The sequence below is a fragment of the Marmota marmota genome, unplaced genomic scaffold (assembly GCF_001458135.2).
Source record: "Marmota marmota marmota unplaced genomic scaffold, marMar, whole genome shotgun sequence".
Lineage (NCBI taxonomy): Eukaryota > Metazoa > Chordata > Mammalia > Rodentia > Sciuridae > Marmota > Marmota marmota.
Genome location: NW_026000242.1, coordinates 6,191,945 through 6,213,105, shown reverse-complemented (window position 1 = coordinate 6,213,105; position 21,161 = coordinate 6,191,945). Strand labels below are relative to the sequence as shown.

At 50.7% G+C, this 21,161-nt stretch overlaps 1 protein-coding gene and 1 long non-coding RNA gene across 5 annotated transcripts in view; one reads left to right on the top strand and one right to left on the bottom strand.

The window, feature by feature from the left end:
• The window catches only part of Fxyd6 (FXYD domain containing ion transport regulator 6), a 30,991-nt gene extending 16,166 nt beyond the window's left edge, over nt 1-14,825 (bottom strand). Inside the window, exon 1 of one of the 4 annotated variants that reach the window (XM_015489818.2) lies at nt 14,546-14,825. Coding sequence is in view for 3 of the 4 variants with exons in the window: in XM_048795854.1 (XP_048651811.1) it covers nt 14,172-14,202 (31 nt within the window). In the remaining variant the exon portion in view is untranslated. Of the gene's footprint in view, nt 1-12,049; nt 12,104-14,171; nt 14,250-14,545 lie in introns of those variants that run through there. The other 3 variants (XM_048795854.1, XM_048795853.1, XM_048795855.1) reach the window with 3 other exon arrangements.
• On the top strand, nt 1,908-6,568 carry LOC125613949. Its single transcript, XR_007344559.1, has 3 exons — nt 1,908-2,140; nt 2,948-3,031; nt 5,513-6,568. It is a non-coding gene; the product is annotated as an uncharacterized LOC125613949 (long non-coding RNA).
• Nucleotides 14,826-21,161: the final 6,336 nt, after the last annotated feature.

Below are 21,161 nucleotides of genomic sequence, written 5' to 3'. Positions count from 1 at the left end.
CACTGGCCTCACGCTGTTCCCATCCACGCTACAGAACAGTCACCTGCAGAGAGCTCACCCACACCCTGCGGCTGGGATTACAGCAAAGGCCTCTTCCCATCATCCATTCGCTCCCCTGTGTGACAGACTTACCATCACTGAACCCACTTTCCAGGGAAAGAAACTGAGGCAGCAAAAGCAAATGAGTGCTGAGTTCCAGACTTTAACCTTGCTCTGCCTGCCTCCCTGTCGGAGGAGGGAGGGTGGTCTGCAGTTATAAGCATGTAGCCAGCCTGCCAGTCCCCAGATCAACAGGGGAGGGCTCCCACCCATTCAGTGGTGAAGCATCACCATGGGCCACCTGCACTATGGCTCTTTCAAGGACCCACTTCCCCTCAGTAGTTTCCACGTGGCCCTTGCTCCTACCCTGGTCCAGCAGGAGGAGGGCGCACGACTCAGGGCCGGAGGGAGTCAGAGAGCTCTGTAAAGTCAGCCACAGGAAAGGGCTCTTGTCTCTGGGTGAATGCCCACCAGCCAAGCCCATAGCCTCTCCAGACCCTGAGCGCGGGCTTATGTCCCCTCCTGGATGGGTAACTTTTACTCAGGAGAGTGAGTTTTCTGAACAGACCACACTGTGCGGCTGACTCAGTTAGTCCATTCTCTCATCCACTTCCCAAGGCCATTATGAAGGTCAAGTGAGCTGACCCAGGTGAAGGTTCTTTGTAAACTGTAAAGCACTGTGACCACAATACGCATCATTTATGGGGCTCTCATCGTGCCAATGTTATGTCCACTCCTGCAGTCCTTACAGTAGCCCCAGATCACTATCATGATTATTCCCACTGGACAGACGGGCAAACTGACTCCAGTAACGGTCAGTCACTTTCCTAGAGTCTGGAGCTGGAAAGTAGCAGAACCCAGATTCCAACTCAAGAGCCCTGGCCCCGGAGTCCCTGCTCTGAATCACTCCTGCCTCTCTGCTGCGCAGTGGTTTTGTGGCCTCAGCAAGTTGGTTGACCTTTCTGAGCCTTTGCTTCTGCAAATGTGAGCGATACTAATGTGCTTCTCATGGCCTGTGAGGGTCACATGGGGAGGCCTTGTGGGTGCAGTTATTGCCTGTCCATCACCCCTGTCCGGTGGCCAGCATCTCCTGCTGGAAGGGAGCCTGCTCCTGCCCTCCACCCCAAACCCAGGTCTGCTGCAGGCTGCCACCTGCATGCCTTCCCGGTAGCTAAAAGGAGTGGGTGAGAGACTTCAGTGTCCCCATCTGGGGTTGTCACACTGGAACCTAGGAAGGAAGGGTCAAAGCAGCCAAGCCAAGAAATGCCACTGCAGAGGGTCTATGCGTGGACCAGCCTCCAGCAGTAGCAGGTGACAGCTGCCCAGGAGGGACAGGGAGAGGGTCCTCTGGCACCTGCCCTTCCTGCAGAGTGGCCCTGTGAACTGCTAGCCCCTGCCTTGCCTCAATGAGTTCGTCACTGCCACTTGTAACAAAGAGAAACAAGGGGTGGAAAGAACCGAGTTCAGAGGCCAGGGAAAGGCCCAGTTCCCTCCTGGTCCTCCTTGCCTTTCCTGTAACCATGGGGAGGTTCCAGTGTCCTGAACCAACACAGGGGACAGAGCGGGCCTCAGCCCATGGCCCATGCAGGCTCCCGTGACCACTGCCTTCTCCTGCTGCAAGATCAACAGCCCACATGATCCGGGGCCACACGCAGGTGGCATCGGCAGAGTGGTGCAACTAACTGGGAGAGCCAGGGAATAGCAACACTGGTCAAGAACTAGGGGAGTCCCCTCAAGGATATGCAGAAGCAAAACAGCAAAACAAAACAAAATGGAGAGGGTGTGATGTACAGCGAAGTAGGAAATCCCAGAGGAAGAGAAACTGAAAGGCGGAGAGGCCAGAGAGAAGTGGAAGAGGGACAGGCAGAGGGGACAGAGGCTGGAGGTGGAACAGAGGCTGAAACGGAGCCAGAGAGCGGGAAGGACACTGGGGAGGAGCAGGAGGACGGACACCATGGGGACAAAAGAACATCTGCTTGAGAGGCTGTGCTGTGTCCTCCTGCCACGTCCTTGCTGGGCCTCCACACCCTCAGCTGCCCGCGTGCTTCCACGGAGCCCCTAAGCTCGCTAGTCACACTGACAACTGAAAGAGCAGGAAAAGGTAAACACACCAAGGTGGAGTTTGCAAAGGAAAGTCAACGGACCACTGCTGCTCCCGGGAGAAAACACCCCACCCTGTTCCCCGGCTATGGGGCAGCTGCCCAGTGGAAGGCACAGTGTCTCCACGGGACACTGGCCAGCAGCCCACTGTGCCCCAGCCTGAGGCTCTGCCCTTGAGGTCCTCCACACCCCTCTGGCCAGCATGTTGAGTCTCCTTCCTTCCCTTCAAGGAGAGGCCAGTGCCCCCCACAAGGGGCCCTGCAGTATGTCCAGGAGGGCTGTGGCCCTGAGGTGGGGCAAGGCCGAGTGTGCTTCTGTAAAACCACAGGTTGTTCCTAAGGTGGTCCAGGTCCTCCTTCCTCCTGGAGTCCACGAGGACAGGGCAAGATGGATCAGGAAAGGGACTCTTGTCCCTCACCCCTGGACCCGACAGTATACCTGTGGCTATCAGGAAAAAGGGAGCAACCGCGGTTTGCATGATTCCTACTCTACCCAGCTCCTGGCACGGCCTACCTTGGCTGAAGATGATGGTGGTGGTGATGGTGGTGGTGGTAGTGGTGGTGGTGATGGTGGTGGTGGTGGTGGTGATAGTGGTAGCGATGGTGGTGATGATGGTAGTGGTGGTGGTGGTGATGGTGGTGGTGGTGGTGGTGGTAGTATGAAACACCAAACATACAATTAACATTCTATCTGCCAAAGAACTCCACAGCATTAGCTCAAAGAAACACCACAACTTTGTGTGATCTTGGTTATCATGGCCATTTTACAGGCTAGAAAAATGAAAGACTCTGGTTTGCTTTTGCCCAAGGCCCTGGAACATAGCTGGAATTGTCATCTACTTGTTTTGATTCCAAATGCTGTGCACTTTCTACTCTTCCTTGTGGCCTCCCTGGTAAGTGTGACAATGCACAGGATTAAAGAAAATGAAATGGTGGTCCTAATTTATTCCTAGAATGCAAGGATGGTTCAACATACAAAAATCAATAGCATCAAAAAGAATAAAATACTTAGAAATTAACTAAGAAGGTGAAAACTTTCACAATGAAAACTATGAAATATTTCTACAAGAAATGAAAATACAACAAATGAATGCAAAGATATGCCATGTTCATGGACTGGAAGACATAGCATTGTTAAGATGCAATACTACCCCAAATGATCTGTAGATTTAATATAACATCAATCAAAATCCCAATGGATCACACATGAAACTCAAGTGTTAGCAAAAATGTAGAGAAAAATGGAACCACTGTGCACTACTGATAGCAACATAAAATGGCACAGCCACTACAGAAAACAGTATGATGATTCCTCAAGATATTTTTTTTTAAATAAACTTTTAAATTTCCACATCTAAGCACATACTCAAAAGGACTGAAAACAAAGTCTCAAAGAGCTATTTGTACATTCAGGTTCATAGCAGCATTATTAGTTAAAGCATAGAACAACCCAAGTATCCAACCAAGGATGAATGATGTGGTAACAAAATGTAGTATTTACATAAAAGGAATATTATTCAGCCTTAAGAAAGGAAGGAAATTCTGACATATGTTAAAATATGGATGAACTTGGAGGAAATTATGCTTAGTAAAATAAGCCAGTCACAATAAACATCACATGATTCCACTTATATGACACATTTAGAATTGTCAGAATTATAGAAATGGAAAGCAGCATGGTGCTTCTCAGGGCCTTGGGGAAGGGAGGACAGGGAGTTTTTCTTCATGGATCTGTATAAGGAGAGTTCTGGAGATGGATGGTGGTGACATTTGCAGAGCAATGTTTAAGTATACCACCAAAATGTATACTTAAAAATGGCTAAGACAGCACATTTTATGTTGTGTATTTTACCACAATAAAAAAAAAAAATTAGAGGGCTGAGGTTGTGGCTTAGTGGTAGAGTGCTTGCCTCGCATGTGTGGGACACTGGGTTCAATCCTCAGCACCATATAAATAAGTAAAATAATAATAATAAAAAGAGGTTTCATGTCCATCTACAACTAAATTACTGAGAAAACAAAGTGACTATAATTGATGAGGAGGGGAGATGCTGAGCCTGACTCACGACCAAGCCGGGCTCATTTGATGGGAATGTTCTTGCTGGGGCCAGGGTAGAAGAGCCTAGGGTAAGAATGACCCCAAACATAGTTTTTTAAAAAGTCTTCAGCATGCACAATGCCTTTTTAAATGTTCGTTTCTCATTTTCTTGCCCAGTTCTGCTCTGCTAACTGTGGCTGATGTTGGGCTAAGGCTGAGGCCCTGGAGCCTCCGAGGAGGAGGGAGGCCTGCCTATCTGCCAGCCTTGCTGGATCCCAGCTGTTCAGTTCTGCCCCATCACTCCCAGCACAGGCTTTCTCCCTCCTCAGCTCTGCCTGTCTCACAGCAGCTGCTGGGCGCCCTGTTGCTCTCTGCCCAGCTGGTATGAGTGCAACCATGCTGGAGCTGGACAATGGCCCAGGCCAGTTGTAGGTGATCCTGTCCACAGGGCTCTGCTCCCAGAGAATGTCAACAACTCGGAGCCCAGCAACCGGCAGCCTTTCTCCAGTGGGCCAGCTAGAATGTGAGCATGGAGAACTGAAATAAAGGCCCCCCCTTACTCCAAAATGCCTCTTCCCCCAGGACGGCCTCCAAAGATAGCCTTCTTTAAAAGAGAAAAACTCCCAATTCTAACAGCCATGTATATCTTAGCCACAGTTATTTAATCAGATTGATTTCCACGCACCTGAGATTTGCCTATATTTAAATGGGAATTTTTGTGTAGAAAGGGAGAGCGAATTGAAACAAGGTGTGAGTTTGGAAAGAATGGAAGTCTTCTCTTTCCCTGATGGCCTTCTGTTTTCCAGGCACTTTGCTTTTCACTGAGGCTACTACACGACCAGCAAGACAGGCACAGTCCCTGCCTGGTAGAGCTTCGGGTCTGACCAGGGTCTCAGGGCCTGCCTTTCCCTTGGGGCTCCATGCTGAGCCCCTGCCTCCTGCAACATCTCCAGTCTGCCCTGGTCTTCTGTGGCTGCCCTCTGCTGGACAGGAGCTTGCCTCCCACTGCAGTAGCTGGGAGCATCTTTAACTCCTCCCTCCACTCTGTCCTGGACGCTAATCACTGCCGGACCAATCTTCCAATCACTTGCAAACTCAAAAGCACTTAGTGGTACCTTCAGTGTTTTATTTACTTTTTAAAACTCCAGACCTTTCTTTATTGGCATGCAAAAAACCCTTGAGTCTGTTCCTTTTATACCGTCCAGTAATTTCTCCCAGTTACTTTCAGTTAAGGGCAGCTACTTCCCATGCTCTGCCCTGACTGCATCTATTTTCATGCCTTTGTACATTTTGTTCCCTCTACTCAGAAAGCCTTTCCCTTTCCTGTTGACTCTAGTTCTCAACTCTGGCTACACCTTAGGATCACGTGGAGAGATTTAAGAAAAAAGAAAAGAAAAGGAAAAACAAAAAGAAAAACAAAGGAAAGATATCTGGGAATCAACTAAGCTCCATTAAATTCTAAATTCAGGGACATGTGACCAAGGCATCAGTAACTTTTAAGAATCTCCCTCGCTAATTCTAACATGCAGCCAAAATTGAGAAATGCTCCCTCCGTCCAACCACCATGACAGCCTGGAGACACCTGGAGACTCTTCTTCAGAGTACCTGCAACCTGTCGGTTACAATGACCTGGCACACAGAACATTCTGTTTCATGCTCTCTTACAAGGTTCTAGCTGGAAGGTCTCTGATCTACTCCACGACTTGCAAGAACTGGGACAGTGAGGACAGCCAGAGAGAGCTGATCAACAGGCCAATGTGTTTGTCTTAAGAGCAGAAAGAGCCCAGCTCCAATTGCCAGGTACAGGAAGCATGCTGCTTGAGGGCCGTGGAAGGATGGAAACCATGTGACTGATCTCAACATCAACAGTGACAAATGGCACCGACAGTGTTTACTCTTGACATGACGTGATGACAACAGCTCTTTACCTCTGTGATCTTCCCTTCCCAAACCCACACTTTGTCTAATCATGAGGAAAACATCAGATGAGTCTCAATAGAGAGACATCCCATCATACGCCTGACCATTGCTCCTGAGAATTGTCAGTTAGCTGGGCATGATGGTGCACACCTGTAATCATAGCAACGTAGTAGGCTGAGGCCCGAGAATGGCAAGTTCAAGGCCAGCCTTGGCAACTTAGTGAGGTCCTGTATCAACGTAAAAAACAAAGGGCTCGATGGTAGGGCATCCCTAGGTTCATTTCCCAGTACACCCCCTCAAAAGAAAGAATTACCACAGTCATCAAAAACTAGGAAGGTCTTACAGTGCTGCACATTTGTAATCGCAGTGGCTCTGGAGGCTGAGACAGGAGGATCACGAGTTCAAAGCCAGCCCAGCAATGGTGAGGTGCTAAGCATCTCAGTGAGACCCTGTCTCTAAATAAAATACAAAATATGGCTGGGGATGTGGCTCAGGGACCAACTGCCCTTGAATTCAATCCCTGGTATTCCCCCCACCCCGCCCCTGCAAAAACAAAACAAACAAACAAACAAAAAACTAGGAAGGTCTTAAGAAACCATCACAGCCAAAAGGAGTCTAAAACGACCTGAAGACTAAATGTAACATGGTGACCTGGGTGGAATCCTAGAACAGAAAGGGCACATTCAGGTAAAAACTAAGGAAATTAGAAGAAAGTGTCAACTTTAGTTAATAATCATGTATCAATGGTGGCTCACGAATTGTAGTAACAGTAAGGTAAGCAGAACTGTATCTGGGGGAGAATATCAAACTCTGCACCATCTGCCCAAGCTTTCTGTAAATCTGAAACCGTTCTAAAAAAAATAAAGGCTGTTCACAGAACAATAATAAAATTCTTATTCAGTAAGAAAACAAAAACAGATCTCCATTTGCATCCCTTCCTTCCCACACCAGCTCATCTTCCTGGCACGGTGTCCAGGGCTTCTGTAAGAGGCTGGGCGTCTCCAATTCACAGCCAGAGCCAAGAGCCAGCCAAGGCTTTTAAAGCTGCCTCTTAAAACAAGTGCTTTGGGTCTGGACCAGAGGCCACGGATGGATCTGCGGCCTCCAGAGGAAAATGCAACCTGTTTCCTCAACCTGATTTAAAATGCCATTCAGATAAACAATTAAACATCAATTATTCTATTTAATAGCTTAGCTTGAAATGATCATCTCCCCCCCACACACACAAAGTTCCAGGGAGGAGCTGAGAAGGAGAGAGAATTCAACAAGAGAATTCAACGTATGGGGAGGGGAGAGGAGAGAGAGCAAGGGGCAGGGATAATCCAAGATGCCTGGGGCACTCCGTGGCTGCAGACACTAGGCCCCAAATTCCCCGTGCTGCCCAGAGGCAGCTGAACACAGCCTGGGCACAGGGCATGGTACCCCCACCACACTGCTGCTGGCACCACCCTGGGGCCCTTCCACCAATTCACAGGGCCTTCAGGCCTGGCAGGGCCCCTGAGCAGCCCAGTGGCTGAGATTCTGCCCTACCTCCCCTCATTCATGGAAGAGAGGTGCCCATAATGTATGGGGACTAGAGCTGTGCCCTCAGGTTCCCAAGGCTCCAAGCTGTTGCTCTCCAGCCCGACCTAATCCTATCTGAACCCAGACAAAAGCCCGGCCGGCTGTAGAGAGCGAGGGCAGAGGAGACTTGGGCTGCTTTTGGTTTGTTGAGTGTTTATTTGTTTGTTTTTGCTGTACCGAGGATTGAACCCAGGGGTGCCCCACCACTGAGCTAAATCCCCAGCCCTTTTTATTTTGAGATAGGGTCTGCTGCCCAGGCTGGCCTCAAACTTGCCATCCTCCTGTCTCAGCCTCACTAGTCACTGGAGACTTGTTAACTTTAACCCAGAGGCACCTTTATCTTTAACATGGAGTTACTTCCAGGGAAGAAAACTTGGTCTGAAGAAGGGAATTAAAAGGAAGCAAAGAACTGACCTTGAAGAGAAATAAGACTTCTTCCTAAAAAAGGAAACAATTCATAAATGCCAAACCCAGGCCTGATATCCAGAAGTCTCCCCGGGAAGACCCTGAGCTGGCCCACCAGGAGCGGGCATGGTATCTTGTTGTCACCTCACTGTGGCTGTGGACCATGACAATCTTCACAGTGCCATCCCAGCCATTACCTGTGGACCTCTCGTATCAGCCCTGGGAAGCTGAACATGGAACAGAACTGTGCTGCCAACTCAGGCTCAGGCCAACGACCAAGTGCCCAGAGTAAGCCAGCCAGTTGGGCACAGGCTTTCCTCTCCCAGCACAAGGTCAAGTACCCATCCCAAGGGGACGTCAGTGCAGTCCCAGAGAGCCTCCACTGTAGGAGGTAGTGAACAGCAGTAGTAGGTCCTCTGGTGAACAGGTGTGACCCAGGCAGGTCAGGAATAGGATCATGACCAAGGTCCATTCTAGAGAGGCCAGAAGGGCAGTTGTGGCTGCAGCAATAAAAATCCGGAGCAGCAGCTCAGGCCGGGGTCCTGGGGCAGGCCCACACTACCTGCCCACAGCCAGACCTCAGCACCTAGGGGCTAATCCAGCTGCCTCCACTCTCTCTGTCCACCCCTTTGGGAGCCCAGCTCAGGTCTGCATATTTCCCCCTACTGAGCCCTTTGCATACATTCCACATTATCTCTCAGGGATGGGAGTGGTAGGAAAATGATCCAATGGGATACCTGGAAATTTGCCTTATCTCTGGGTGGGGGAGGGGGATGTCAGTCTGTTTCAGAAAACACATTGTCCCTTCTCTTCCCACCTGGGCCCCTCATTCCCCTGATTTCCACAAAGCCAACACCTACACCTCTTCCAGGTACTGCCATTGTATGTGTGTGTGTGTGTCCTATCAAAGTATAAACTCCTTGGGACCAGAAACACATTCCAGGCATTCCCGGATGCCCAGCACTTGAGCATAATGGCTGCTCAATAAATGTTGATGAATGAGAAATACATGGATGCTTCAGCTCATTATCTCTTAAAATCATAATCCAATCTGAGGTCGGAACAACCTAGGCATCTATGGCATTTTCATGCATTTATGGCACTCTGAGCTTTAAGCAACACCCCAACCCAACCTCATATCATCATTTCCGCCATCTGGGCCTCTGTCAGATCCCAAAATCAATGATAAATCAGTTTTCCTCTGTTGACCTCAGCTCTTAAGTATCTCCCAGAACCTAAATGGGGTCAAATCTTAGTTTTGGGACTCTACTAAAGGAACCAGGCATTCTGGGACAATGACTAGGAAGACAGAAATGAATGGCTTAGGAACAGGTTCTGTGCTCTGTAGGACTGTCTCTCTACAAAGCAAGGGAGACAGTCCAGAGGGGCAACTGGGTGCCACACCTAGAGAACAAGGACTCTTCCTACTTATGCTCAATTCACATGGGCTCCCTGGGCTTTCTCCATGGCTGCATGGGGAGAACAAACAGACCTCACCTCTGAAAAGGCAAGTGGAATGGAGGGAGGGGTGCGTCGGGGTTTTTCTTTTTTCTTTTCTTTTTTTGGTACCAGGGATTGAACCCAGGGGTGCTTAACCACTGAGCCATGTCCAGTCCCTAACCCTTTTTCAAATTTCATTTACAGACAGGGTCTCACTGAGTTGCTTTAGGGCCCCCACTATGTTGCTGAGGCTGGCTTTGAACTCCTGATCCTCCTGCCTCAGCCTCCAGAATAGCTGGGATTATAGATGTGCACGACCACACCCAGAAAGGGGTGTGTCTTTAAGTATCTGGCAAGTAGCAGACACCATGGGCCTCATGGAGTAGAGCCTTGGGGACATGTGTTTTTATTGGGAATTAGAGTTACCTGACCAAATGGGCACTTGGAAGGAGCCTTGAAGGATGATATAACAATAATGATGTCATTCTAATTATAATACGATAGTCACTATCATTCCCGTTTTTGTTTTAAGTAATATTTACTGCATGTTTACCATGTGCTAACACTTTACAGAGCTCACCCCACTCACCTCACACTCATTTGACAGGTATGGAAATGGGACTTAGAAAAGTTAAGAAAACTAGATAGCATCAGAATCTGGATCAGAACCCAAGCTTGTGCCTCCACCAAGGCTGCCACCCTGCTCCACAGGCAGGAGTGAGGGCACGTTCCAGCAGGGCTTCAGATGAGTACCCAGAAAAGGCACCTGGAGAGGTGGCTGTAGCCAGGTTACAGAAGCCTGAGTGCAGTGTCAGCACGTGTCCTAATTAACTGCAGGGGAGCGCCCCTGGGAGGTTGGACACAACTGGACCTGTGCTGCAGGACTGGCAGATAAAATGGACTGGATTTGGCTGAGAGGGTGGAAGAGGCCATTTCAAGAGCCCGGTGAGAGACTGCAGCTGCAGAGGTGAGAAGGTGCATGACCTGCCTACTGCACCTGCCTCTCAGGTGTGGACGATGATGTATGTGTGAGGAAGGGACGAGCCCACAAGTGTGAGTGCAGAGTGAGCGAGCATGAGGGCCCCTCCTGGGGAGGAAGAGGGCTGTGGGGGCCCTTCTGGGCAGGCGGCGGGTGGGGGGAGGTAAGGGGATCCAACGCGAGCAGGAGGACTCTGGTGAATGAGAAGCCATCATTCCACATCTTTACTGGGTCCTGAGATGCCCAGGGGCCTGGCACATCAATGAAGTCAATGAACATTTGTTGAGTGAGTGAATTGGAGACCTTGGCCTCTGGTCTCTCAACCCAGGCCTGGCTTTGCCCTTTAGCAGTGTAGAGGTTACTGTCACTCCATCTAGACTCCCCGCCCCCCCTAATCTGTGGTTCTCTCCAGCAGGTATTCTAGGTTTGGGCGGCAGCATTCCTACAGCCCCAGCCTGATCCTCGGGGGCCCTAGCCTCATTCCTGGGCCTCCTTCTCCCCCGCACATTTTAACAAAAGTGTTTCTGTGTGGCCTCCAAGCTGGCTGCATATTTCCCAGGTCAGAGACTCCCCCACCTCCATTTCAGAGCACAGCAGATGCTGCCAAATGAGTTCCATGGTTTGTCTCAGCCTGCTTCTCATCAGGGACAGAGAGCCAGCATCGTGTCCCTGACCAGGACCTCCTGTAGCAAACTCTCCAGCCCACCAAAATCTCATCCTACAGAGGACTTCACAGACCTACAAACTGATGGCCCTCAGTCTGGTGCAGACCTACCAAATGATGGCCCTGGGTCTGGTCCTGTCCAGGGGACAGCCTCTAAAGACTCTCCCCAATTCCATGTGCATCCTGGCAGAACAGACCAGGCAGACCCGGGTCCAGGAGAGGCCAGCTCCCACCACCCAAGAGAGGAAAAACTGGTTTCAGCTCCTGGATTGCCTGCCCACTGGATGAAAAAGGATCTATTTCCAGAGTAGCCAGAGCCCAACCCCCTTTCAGGCACAACCTTGTATTGCAAAGTAATGAGTACAATTTAGTGAGAAAAGAGATCACTTTCAAGATTGTAAAATCCACATAAATTTAGAGGAAGGCTGGCTTGAAAATCATGACTCTAAACCCCCTGTTGGCAGATGTGGAAACAGAGGTCTAAAATCTTGGAAGCATTCAGTTGCTTGAGAGCAGTCTAAATCATTTTTTAGATTTCACCAGAAGCCCAGTTTGCATATGAGGACATTTGTGGGATAAATGCATTGGCCCCTGGGAAGCCCAGTTACTATGGAGCAGGGCTGGAACCAGGCCTTCCAGATGGAGGCTCTCTACCTGCAGGGTGCTGTGCTTTCCTGGAGGTTTGCTTCCTCCAGGGCACTGCTGCAGAAGCCCACCCGTGATCTTTCAGACAGTGAGTCATGAGGACTGGCCTAGGGGCTACTCGGCACTGCCTGCCATGCAGATGGCAGCCACTAAATCCAATGGGAAGTCATGGGGATCTAGGTAGGCTGACTCTCCTAAAGCTGTGGGGAAATCCCAGGGACTAACAAACAGCTCCTTCTTCCCTCTCTTTGCCTTACCCTCCAGCTTCACCTTCCAAGAAAACATACTGGAACCGGCTTCTCTATTGTCCCCTGCCTACTAGAGGACCCTCACTTCTGAAGGATCATTCCAATCTCCAAAAGATTGATGGTAGCTGAGAAAAGAAGGCAAGAGATTCAAGTCAGGTGGTGTGGGATCCAAAATCTTGGCTGAGAAGTCAGAAAGCCGTAGGTCCTAGTGGCCATGTGATCTCTGAGCCTCAGTTTCCCTAACTATGCCCTGAGTGGATGCTCTCTCAAGGCTCCTTCTGGCTCTGAGAAATCAGATTCTGAGGCCATAAACTGTGTCTCTCTCCTTGCCATGTCCCCAGCAGTTAACCCATAGTAGACACTTAAAATAATCCATCAAATGATTGAATGAAATGAGTTCCCCATCAGTCAAGGAAGGAAATCCTTCCTTTAGGCATCTACCATCTGATGACCATAGAAGTGTAAGTGCTGAAAGAGCCCTGGCCGTCTAGGAGTCTTTGCAAATCCACCTCCTCTTCTAGATGCACAGATGGGGCTGAAGGAGCCAAGCAGGAAGCAGGAAAATGTTACTGGGGAGGGAGCAGGGAGTGGCCTGCACACTAGCAAGAGCCAGCAAGGACCCTCACTTCCACTCTCTAGGCTCCTCTCCCTCCACCGTCTGACTTCCCTCTCTTCCTGGCCTCTTCTTCCTTCTCGTCCCCTCCTGCCCTCCAGCATCATAATAGCCTTCCCCTCCCTTACAGAGGCTCCTCCAGCCAGGGAGATGCCTGAGCCTCAGCTTTCTCAGGATCAGTGAAGGGAGAACACAACATGGAGTGATTTAAATTCTGGTCTGTGCTCAGCCTCTAGAGTCTGGCACCTAGAAGAGGGGCCCCTCTTCTGAAGGAACCTAGAAGTGCCTTTCTTCCACCTTCTTCTGTAGAGTCCCAGGGAGATGTTAGGGTTTCTCTTCTGGGGTGTCACATCTTCCCCCCCAAACCACCCTGTCTTCTCTTCCTTACCTCAGCCCAGCCTGGGACCTATTTTAAAGAATGAGTGAATGTGTGTGTGCATGTGTGTATGTGTGCTGGGGAAGCAATGGTATGTGTTACTGTTGGGATGTGTGTGTTAACACAAGTGGGAAGGTAGGGGGGAGTAAGTAGTGTGCATGGAGCATATCTGGTGTGTATGTGGTGCACACATAGTATGATAACAGGTGCATGTGGCCTGAGTATGAGAATGTGAATGACATGTGTGTAGTGTGTGTGAGTGGTGATAGTATGTGTGTAGTGTGGTGTGTATGTACATGTGTAAAGATGCTTGCAATGGGTATTGAGTGTGAGGGGAGTAGGGTGGGTAAGGGGGCATGCCAGTTTGGAGTGGGAGCCATATAACCAGGAGACCCTCTCTACAGAAGCCAAGGATATCTAGTATCTAGGCAACGGTGAGGGGGGAGGGGAGGCAATGTGGAGGTGAGGAATGGGCAGGAAAAGGAGGGAGGCTGAGAATTGGAGTTTCCATGGCAACTACCAGGCAGGTCACGTGCAAAAGGCCAAGTTGCAAAACAGACATACACATCCACACATACACAATATGAGGGCAGCTGGCCCCTCGACTGGGGGTTCTTTCATAGAGGGCCTGGGATGCCCACTGATCCACCTGCAAACCTGGAAATCCTGGCCTAGCCAGGGCACAAAGCCAAGGAAACAAAGGAAGTGGAGAGAGAGGCCACATTGGTGCCAACAAGCTTCCAGCACCCACATCCCCCCAGGTCTTGAGGTTGGCGGGCACCTGGACAGGCCCGGTTCCAATCAGGCTGCTCTGCCACTTGTAAGAGCCTGAGCAGGCAGGAAGACCCAGGCTGCCCGTCCAACTCTACATGAAAGCCCAGGGCGACACAAAGAGGGCGTTTCTGCCAGGGCCAGCCTTGCTGGGGAAAGGTGGGGATGGGGGTCTGGGCCCCCTGGAAAAGAAAACAGAATTGGGTAGAACAGAATAAGAAAAAAAAAGTGATGCAACCATTCTCATGAATTCCCGCGCCCTGGAACCCCATACACCTTCTTCTCTACCACCGCAATCTCCCAGCCCACATCCCACCCCTGGGCACCAAACCAGCAAGTTCCATTTTGTATCACTGAGTGTCCACACTCACATCCTGTCACACTCCCCGTCCTCATCCCCATGCTCCACGCAAGGGTCCAGGGCTTCCAGTAACAAAGGAAAAGTCCCCCTGAATAGAGGGTGGGAGCAGTTCTAGCCCCCAGCACTGGGCAGCCACGTCCCAGCCTCCAGCATCGCCCCACCGCCACAGCCTGCCTCCTCCCGGGGGCCCTGCGTCTTTCGACGCCCACCTCCTTGTTTACATCCCCGAAGCCCTTTAGGCTGCCCAGGCGGGGACGCGGGGGGGACGCACACACCCACGGAAACAAACAAGACCCCGCACCCGCGGCGCTCGGGCTCCGTCCCACCCGCGCCTCTTCCCCCTGGCAAGCAGGAGCCGACTTCGCCCACTCCCCAGCCGCTCACCTGCACAGCCGCTCCCCTCCAGCAGATCCCGGGAGGACGTGCGGAGTCCCGAGGAGCTGGGAGTGGCGGCTGGGGCAGGGCGGTGGGCGCGGCCTGCGCTGCTTTCCCGCCTCCCGGCGCCGGAGAGTTGGGGCGGGCGGCGGGCGCGGGTGTGATGGGCGGGGGCTCGCTCGGCCGGGCTCCTGGGGGCCGCAGTCCGGTGGCTTCTGGGTAGCGTCCACGCGCCGACCCCTCTCCCCCAGGCCGGGGGAGATTTCTTCCCCAGGGCCGTCAAGCTCGGAGAAGCAACAGGAGCGCCGCCGAGGAGGCGCGCCAAGGCCGCGGCGGATTTGCCGTCAGCTGTTGTTGCATTCCGGTTTTCCTCTGGTGAATGTGGGAAGGGAGCCAGACAAACACAATGACAGAGTTGGTGTGTCTCTGAAATAGTAAACTCAGGGGGACAGAGACATAAGAGAAAATAGCCCAGCATCAGACACAGCAACCCACGTTAATTGAGTGCTTTGGCAATTAAGGGGAACAGGCGCCAACGGCATGAATGACTGCCGCGTAGGCACACAAACCGGCGTGGCTGATAGTCATTTTCAGGTAGGGCCCTGGGAGCGGGGTCCTCACCTCATCCAGAGATTTGCTTCCCAGAACCCCCTTTTTCAAGTTCCCCCAATCCTGACTCTGCCAGGAGGTGATACAAATTACCCCTCCCAAACCCATTCCCAAGACCATCTTTGAATATGAAGATTTGCTTCCTAGCTCTGGAGCCCTACTTGGAACATGACCTTGAGCATGCTCTGCACTAACCTCTGGAGTCTCCGTTTCCTCACATGGGAAAACAGCCATAAGAATACTGAACCCTTGGGGAGTGGGTTAACTTGTACTTCCCATAACCCTGACCCGGCTGTTCCTGCCTTGTCCTCTATACACTGAGGACTTTGTTACAATTGTCCTTTTCCCTTGCTTTAGGCAGGAAAGATGCAACTGCATCACTTTCTAGGCCCACGGCCACGAACCGGGAGATCCATTCTTTCATATACCTTTAAATTCTGCCTTTTGCAAACCTCTCTATTGTTTTTTGGAGCAGCTGCTGGCCAGCCCACATCAAGCCCAGGCTTCGTGAACCTGTTGGGAAAGGAAAGGCCAATGGGTTAGAACTCCAGAGCTGAGCCACCTTTTGGTTCAGCACTTTTCTTACCAGAGAATTCCAAAGTGTTCAGCCAAGTTCCTTCCCAGGTCCCCCTGCCTGACACTGCGGACAGCCTAGACTACAGAGGGACAGCAAGAGTTAAAATCTTCACGAGGAATGGAGATGGCTAGACTCTCAAAGAGTGTTTCCATACAGGTGTTCCAGCCAGGTGTACTGCTGGGAGAACATGGGATACTACCGTTAGAAACAACATGCAGACTTATCCTTGATGGCAGGGGAGAGGGAGTCCTGTCTTCTTCTAGGGAAAAGAAACACATCTATCCTACCCTCACCTCCATGAAGGACATGGGCATGGGTTAAAAGAGGTCCCCAGCTGCTCTATTCTTTCAACTCATTTATGAATGGGAGGCTTAATCCTCACTGAGCCCTGGGTCAAACTATGGGGATGACACTGGGAAAGAAAAGGAAGGGAAGGGAGGGGAAGGGAGAGGAAGGGGAGGGGAAGAGAGGGAAGATCCCTTGTAGCAAGGGCAAGATAGATGTTTACCAAATGGTTCTATGAATAAGTGGGCAATTAGTACATGGATTGGGCCCTGAAATTTGGAGCTTTTGAGAAGCAGGCTGAAGGACAGGAGGCGTTAAAGGTGAAAGAATCAGGTTAAAGGTGAAAGGATCAGGAATTGGAGTACCAGATAGGGTTGGGAAATGATTCCCATAGTAGAATAAAAGCAACATTTGCAAAGGCCCTGAGGCAGGAGGAATATACTGTGACCAGACCCTTCAAAGTAGTCCTTGAGCAAAGGAAACAGGCTGGGGTAGGAAGCAGATGCCAGGCTGTGCAGTTCCTGGTGGTGCCAGCTTTTAACACTGGGACAATGGGAAGCCACTGAGGACATCAAGAAAATTATTAGGAGAAAGAATTGGGAAGAGACTTTCTCAAGATACTCCTGGGAGACCCTGCAGTGAGAGTTCAGGAGACCATGGTAAGAACGCTGCTAACATGAACCTGAGAAGTGGGCTCCATCCTAACTGAGGAACCCTACTTCTCTAGACGCCCAAGGAGCAGCGAGAGAGCTGCAGTAAAGCTGCACAGCCATGATGGAAATTGGGTGAGAAGGAACAGAAACCATTCCTGAACACTCTGCGCCCTCCCAACTGCAGAATGGGAGCCATGGGAAAGACAGCATGGGCTGGGGAGGACAGCACAGCTGCGGAATGGGTGCGGGACTGCCCATGCTTGAAAGCTTGTGCTGAGCTCCAGGACTTGTGGCCCAGCAGCTAACCCTCATCTGGAGAGCACTTGCCCTGGTTCCTTGTACTGTGGCAGAAATAACCCCTCCGCAGTCAGTGCCCAGGTCACGTAGCCTTGGAAAGGGAGCGGAGGGCTCACAGGAGACACTCAAGGGGAGCCATCAGGAGTCTCACCCTTGCTAGCAGGGTAAACACAGGAAGCTATCAGGGCGCGGTTTCATCCTGGGGTGAAAGTTGCATCACGGAAGCGGATTCTGTCCACCATCTGCTGCTTTGTGGCCATTCACAGCGCCATGATTGCTGAGGCTGGAATGCGTGGTGGCCCCCCAGGCCAGGCAGCTCAGTGCTGAGATGTCACCCCCTACGACAGAGCTGTTTTCTGTTCCTTGGCTCGAAGAGCTCTGCTCACTCCACACCACTCCTGAATCCCAGAGCCCTTCCTCCCTCCTGGCCTTTCTTTCTCAAACTCCTCCAGCTTCTCCCTCAAGCAGCTGCGTAGGGCCCTTTGTCCCTTTACGCAGTTTCTGGGCAATGTGATCCACAGGCTTGATGATCTCCCAGCATCCAGCCGGGTCCTTTCACCCCATGCAGGATCTATAATCCTGTGTGTGCCAGGCAGCTTTCCATCACTGGAACACATACCTTGAGACACATGAAATTATAAACAGAAAAAGGTTATTTGGGCTCAAGGTTTTGGAGGTTTCAGTCCATGGTCTGAAGCCCATTGCTTTGGGCCTTGCAGCACATAATGGGGAGAATGAGGTGGAGGAAAGCTGCCTGCCTCGTGGCAACCAAGAATCAAAAGAGAGGAAGAGGGAGGTCTAGGTTCCTACTGTCCCCTTTGAGGGCACGCCCCCAGTGACCTAAGTACTTCCCACAAGGACCCATCTCTCAAAGCTTCTACCAGCTCCCAACAGTGCCATAGGCTGGACTGGGGACACCTTGGCCTTTGAGAGACATACCAGACCAAATCAAAGCACCATGCCTGTGGGTGCTCCCCTCCCGGGTCTTCCTTGACTTCATAAATAGCTCTGCCCCAATCCTGTTCCTCCTCTAGAAAAATGCACGCCATCTCCATGCCTCTGCCCCGTGCTTTCTCTTGGCTGCTTGCTCCTCCTTCTCCGCTGTTCCTATTGCAGGTCAGACGTCCATGCCACCGGCTTCCTGCCGAGGGGCTCTGCTTCAAGTCCCACCTCCGCCTCTGTCAACTCCTGTTTGGTCATTCTGCTCCGCACAGTGCAAACATGATTCAAACCGTCTGGTTCCTATTTCTTGCAAGTTTAAAGTGCAAATTCTGAATATGACATCAGTCTTTAAAACGCAACATGCACCTGCCTTTCCTGCTTCACTTGCCAACCCTATCTGTGCCCTACTTCCCCCTCCGTCACCCTGTGACCCCAGTCCTTGTAATTGCTGTGCCCTGCACAAGAGGACCGCACATCATTATCCAAACGCCCGGCTTGCCTTCCCGCCTCGAACCTTTGCTCATATTGTTTTGTCTGCTTGAAACATCCTCTTCCTTCGTCTCTGCTTGAAAAATGCTTCCTAACCTACAGAGGTGAATTCAAATTTTACCGTGTTGACATTAAAGCCACCTTGTCCCTGCTCTCATTAACAGCACTGCATTTCTATAACTATGATAGCACATATCACGACCTGAACTTTCCCATGCTGGATGGTGTTTGCAGCTCTAACAGAACTGGAACCTCTTGATCAATCCTGGCATCTTACTCCATTATAGGCCCAGGGTCTCCCAGGGTGATCCCCGCACAACTTGGCGAATTTAAGTGAATCGTGGCTTTTGACCTAAAAGTCCCTGCATAATCAGGTTTCTGCCAACCTCTCCACATTCATTTTAGATAACTTCTTCCTGGCTTTCTCTCCAGCCAGAAACCTCCCAGCTTAACCATTGATCATAACCGAAGGCTGTCAGGGGGACTTCAGAACTGGCTCCCTGAGCACTGTACCATGGGCGTAGGCCATGCCTGTGAGATGTGCTAGCTTTGCGTTCTCTTCCCAGGATGAAGGGATGTAGCGGTGGGTGTTACTGAGGCCACAGGCAGAGGAGAGATAGGTAGTAAGTCTCACAGGCTCTGATCATTTCCAAATGAAGGCCTTCTCCTGGGTGGTGAGTCCTGGAGATCTCCCAGGCCAGAAGCCCGCAGAGAACAGGCAACTTTGACTTGGACGGGACCTCTCTGTGAGTAGAGCTGCAGGAACTGGAGACAGGTGCTGCTGGTTCTCCAGCCTGTTCCTTGCTCTTCTTTTCCCATCAGAACTTTTTCTAACCAAGCAGTGATGTGCTCAGTGTAAACTGCCCATTTCCCCAGACTCCTTTGCAACTACTGGTGTCCATATAACTCAGTTCCAGCCATGAAGATGGAAACAGAATTACTCTGGTAACAATTCCAAAAAGACAGTGTGGTATGCATGCCTTATGCCTTTACCCTTGTTCTTTCTCCTCCTCCTCCTCCTCCTCTTCCTGTTATGATTAAGGTGTATAGTTGGGGTCCAAGTCCCTGGTGTCCCCAACAAAGAATTGAGCAAGACATACAGAAATAACAGGCAAAGTACAGAGTTGTTGAAGGTGAAGGTGGAAGTAAGGTAGAGGGGAGTAGTGGGCCAAGCAAGAGAGGGGCTCAAGGTCCCAAAGTTAAAAATCAGTGGCTTATACGCTGAGCTGTGCAGCGTTCTCTTCCCTCTGTGGACCAGATGGACGACCTTACCCCATTTGCTCTTCATGGTTACCTTGTGATACCTGGTTAGAGTAGTGTCCAATTCTACCCCGTTGGTTACTTTAGAACACCTAATTTGATACTGTCCACTTTACCGCCATTGGTTATTTTACCATACCTAACCTGTGCGGGAGTTACCATGGGTGGTAAGTTCCCAGTGGCGGGAGTTGTCATGGTAATGAGACCTTTCGTAAGCAGGGACATGGTGATTCATCTTCCTGTCTTGTTCTTGTACCCTGCCTTCGCCATCCTGGAGTCCTGAACTCCTACCTAATAGTCCTTCTCCTTTTTTTTTTTTTTTTTTCAGAAACATCCCTGGAGGTTGCACAGCCATTTTGTAAACATGAAGAAAAGAAATCATCAAGCAAGGTTGTCAGGGCAAGAATCATGAAAGAGCCACAAGGACACATGAATAGCTTCCCCCAGTCTTGTGTGAGGGATCTCAGCTCCTAATATGTAAAGCTACTGGGGCTGGTTTCTGCCCCATGCCACCAACACAGTCCTTACTGACACAAGTGGAGTGGGGCCACTGGCAGGACGGCCTTTCATTGCAAGGAAGCCGAAATTCAGCACAAGTCTCTCCTAGCAGACCTCTACCGGTCACCTCAAGTCCCACACACCTGACACACTGCACATTGGAAAAACAACTCAACACGGGATTTCCCTGCCTAGAAGGTCCTGCACAGCCCCTTTCTTAGGCTACCTTTGTATGAGGGAATTGATTTGGGGGAGTCTGCCAAAGCAGTCAGAGTGGGAGGAGTCTAAACCCGCAGTCTCCCCATGGGGAAGCTGGAACATGTAGGAAAACAGCATCATTTTAGACTTGTCGAAGCTTGGACAAGATCTGTTTGTGAGTGAAACCCCCCACCCCCAACCCCACTGGTTAAGGAAACCAACTGCTGCCTGATTAACTTAAACTTGTCTTTTAAGTGTGAAATGTCACCTCGAGGTGCCGATCTCTAATTACGAACATGCATCTTTCAGAGCAACTGGTTATTCAAACAGTGCATGAACACTCCTCCCCCAAGCCTTTCTAATTTGCAGATCTGCACCCATTTGTCTTTTCCTGTTGAATGCAAACGAGAGAAACTTGAGCAATATTGCCCTTTGGAGATAATGACGTTGGAAATTCATGACATAATGGCTCCCTAGACGAGACCAGAATACTTCTTGTTTCTGCTTTCCCAAGCGCAGAGAAACCGACAGCCTGTTAGCAAACCCAGGTGCCTGGATTTCACCCCCCTCCCCTTTCCCTGAATGCCTGCAGCCAGTGATCATGGGGAGAGGCACCTGTTTATCATCGTATACCTTCTTCCAACCCACCGGATGCAGGCTCAGAATAGAGGCAGAGCTGAGTGCCTGAGCCAGGAGGAATTGTAGGGACCAGCAGGCACCTCCATTCAGCTTGTACAACAGCTTCGCAACCAAACAATAACCCTCCAGCCCAGTCATGTGTGTTGGGCAAAGAAGACTGATTTGAATCCACCTGTTC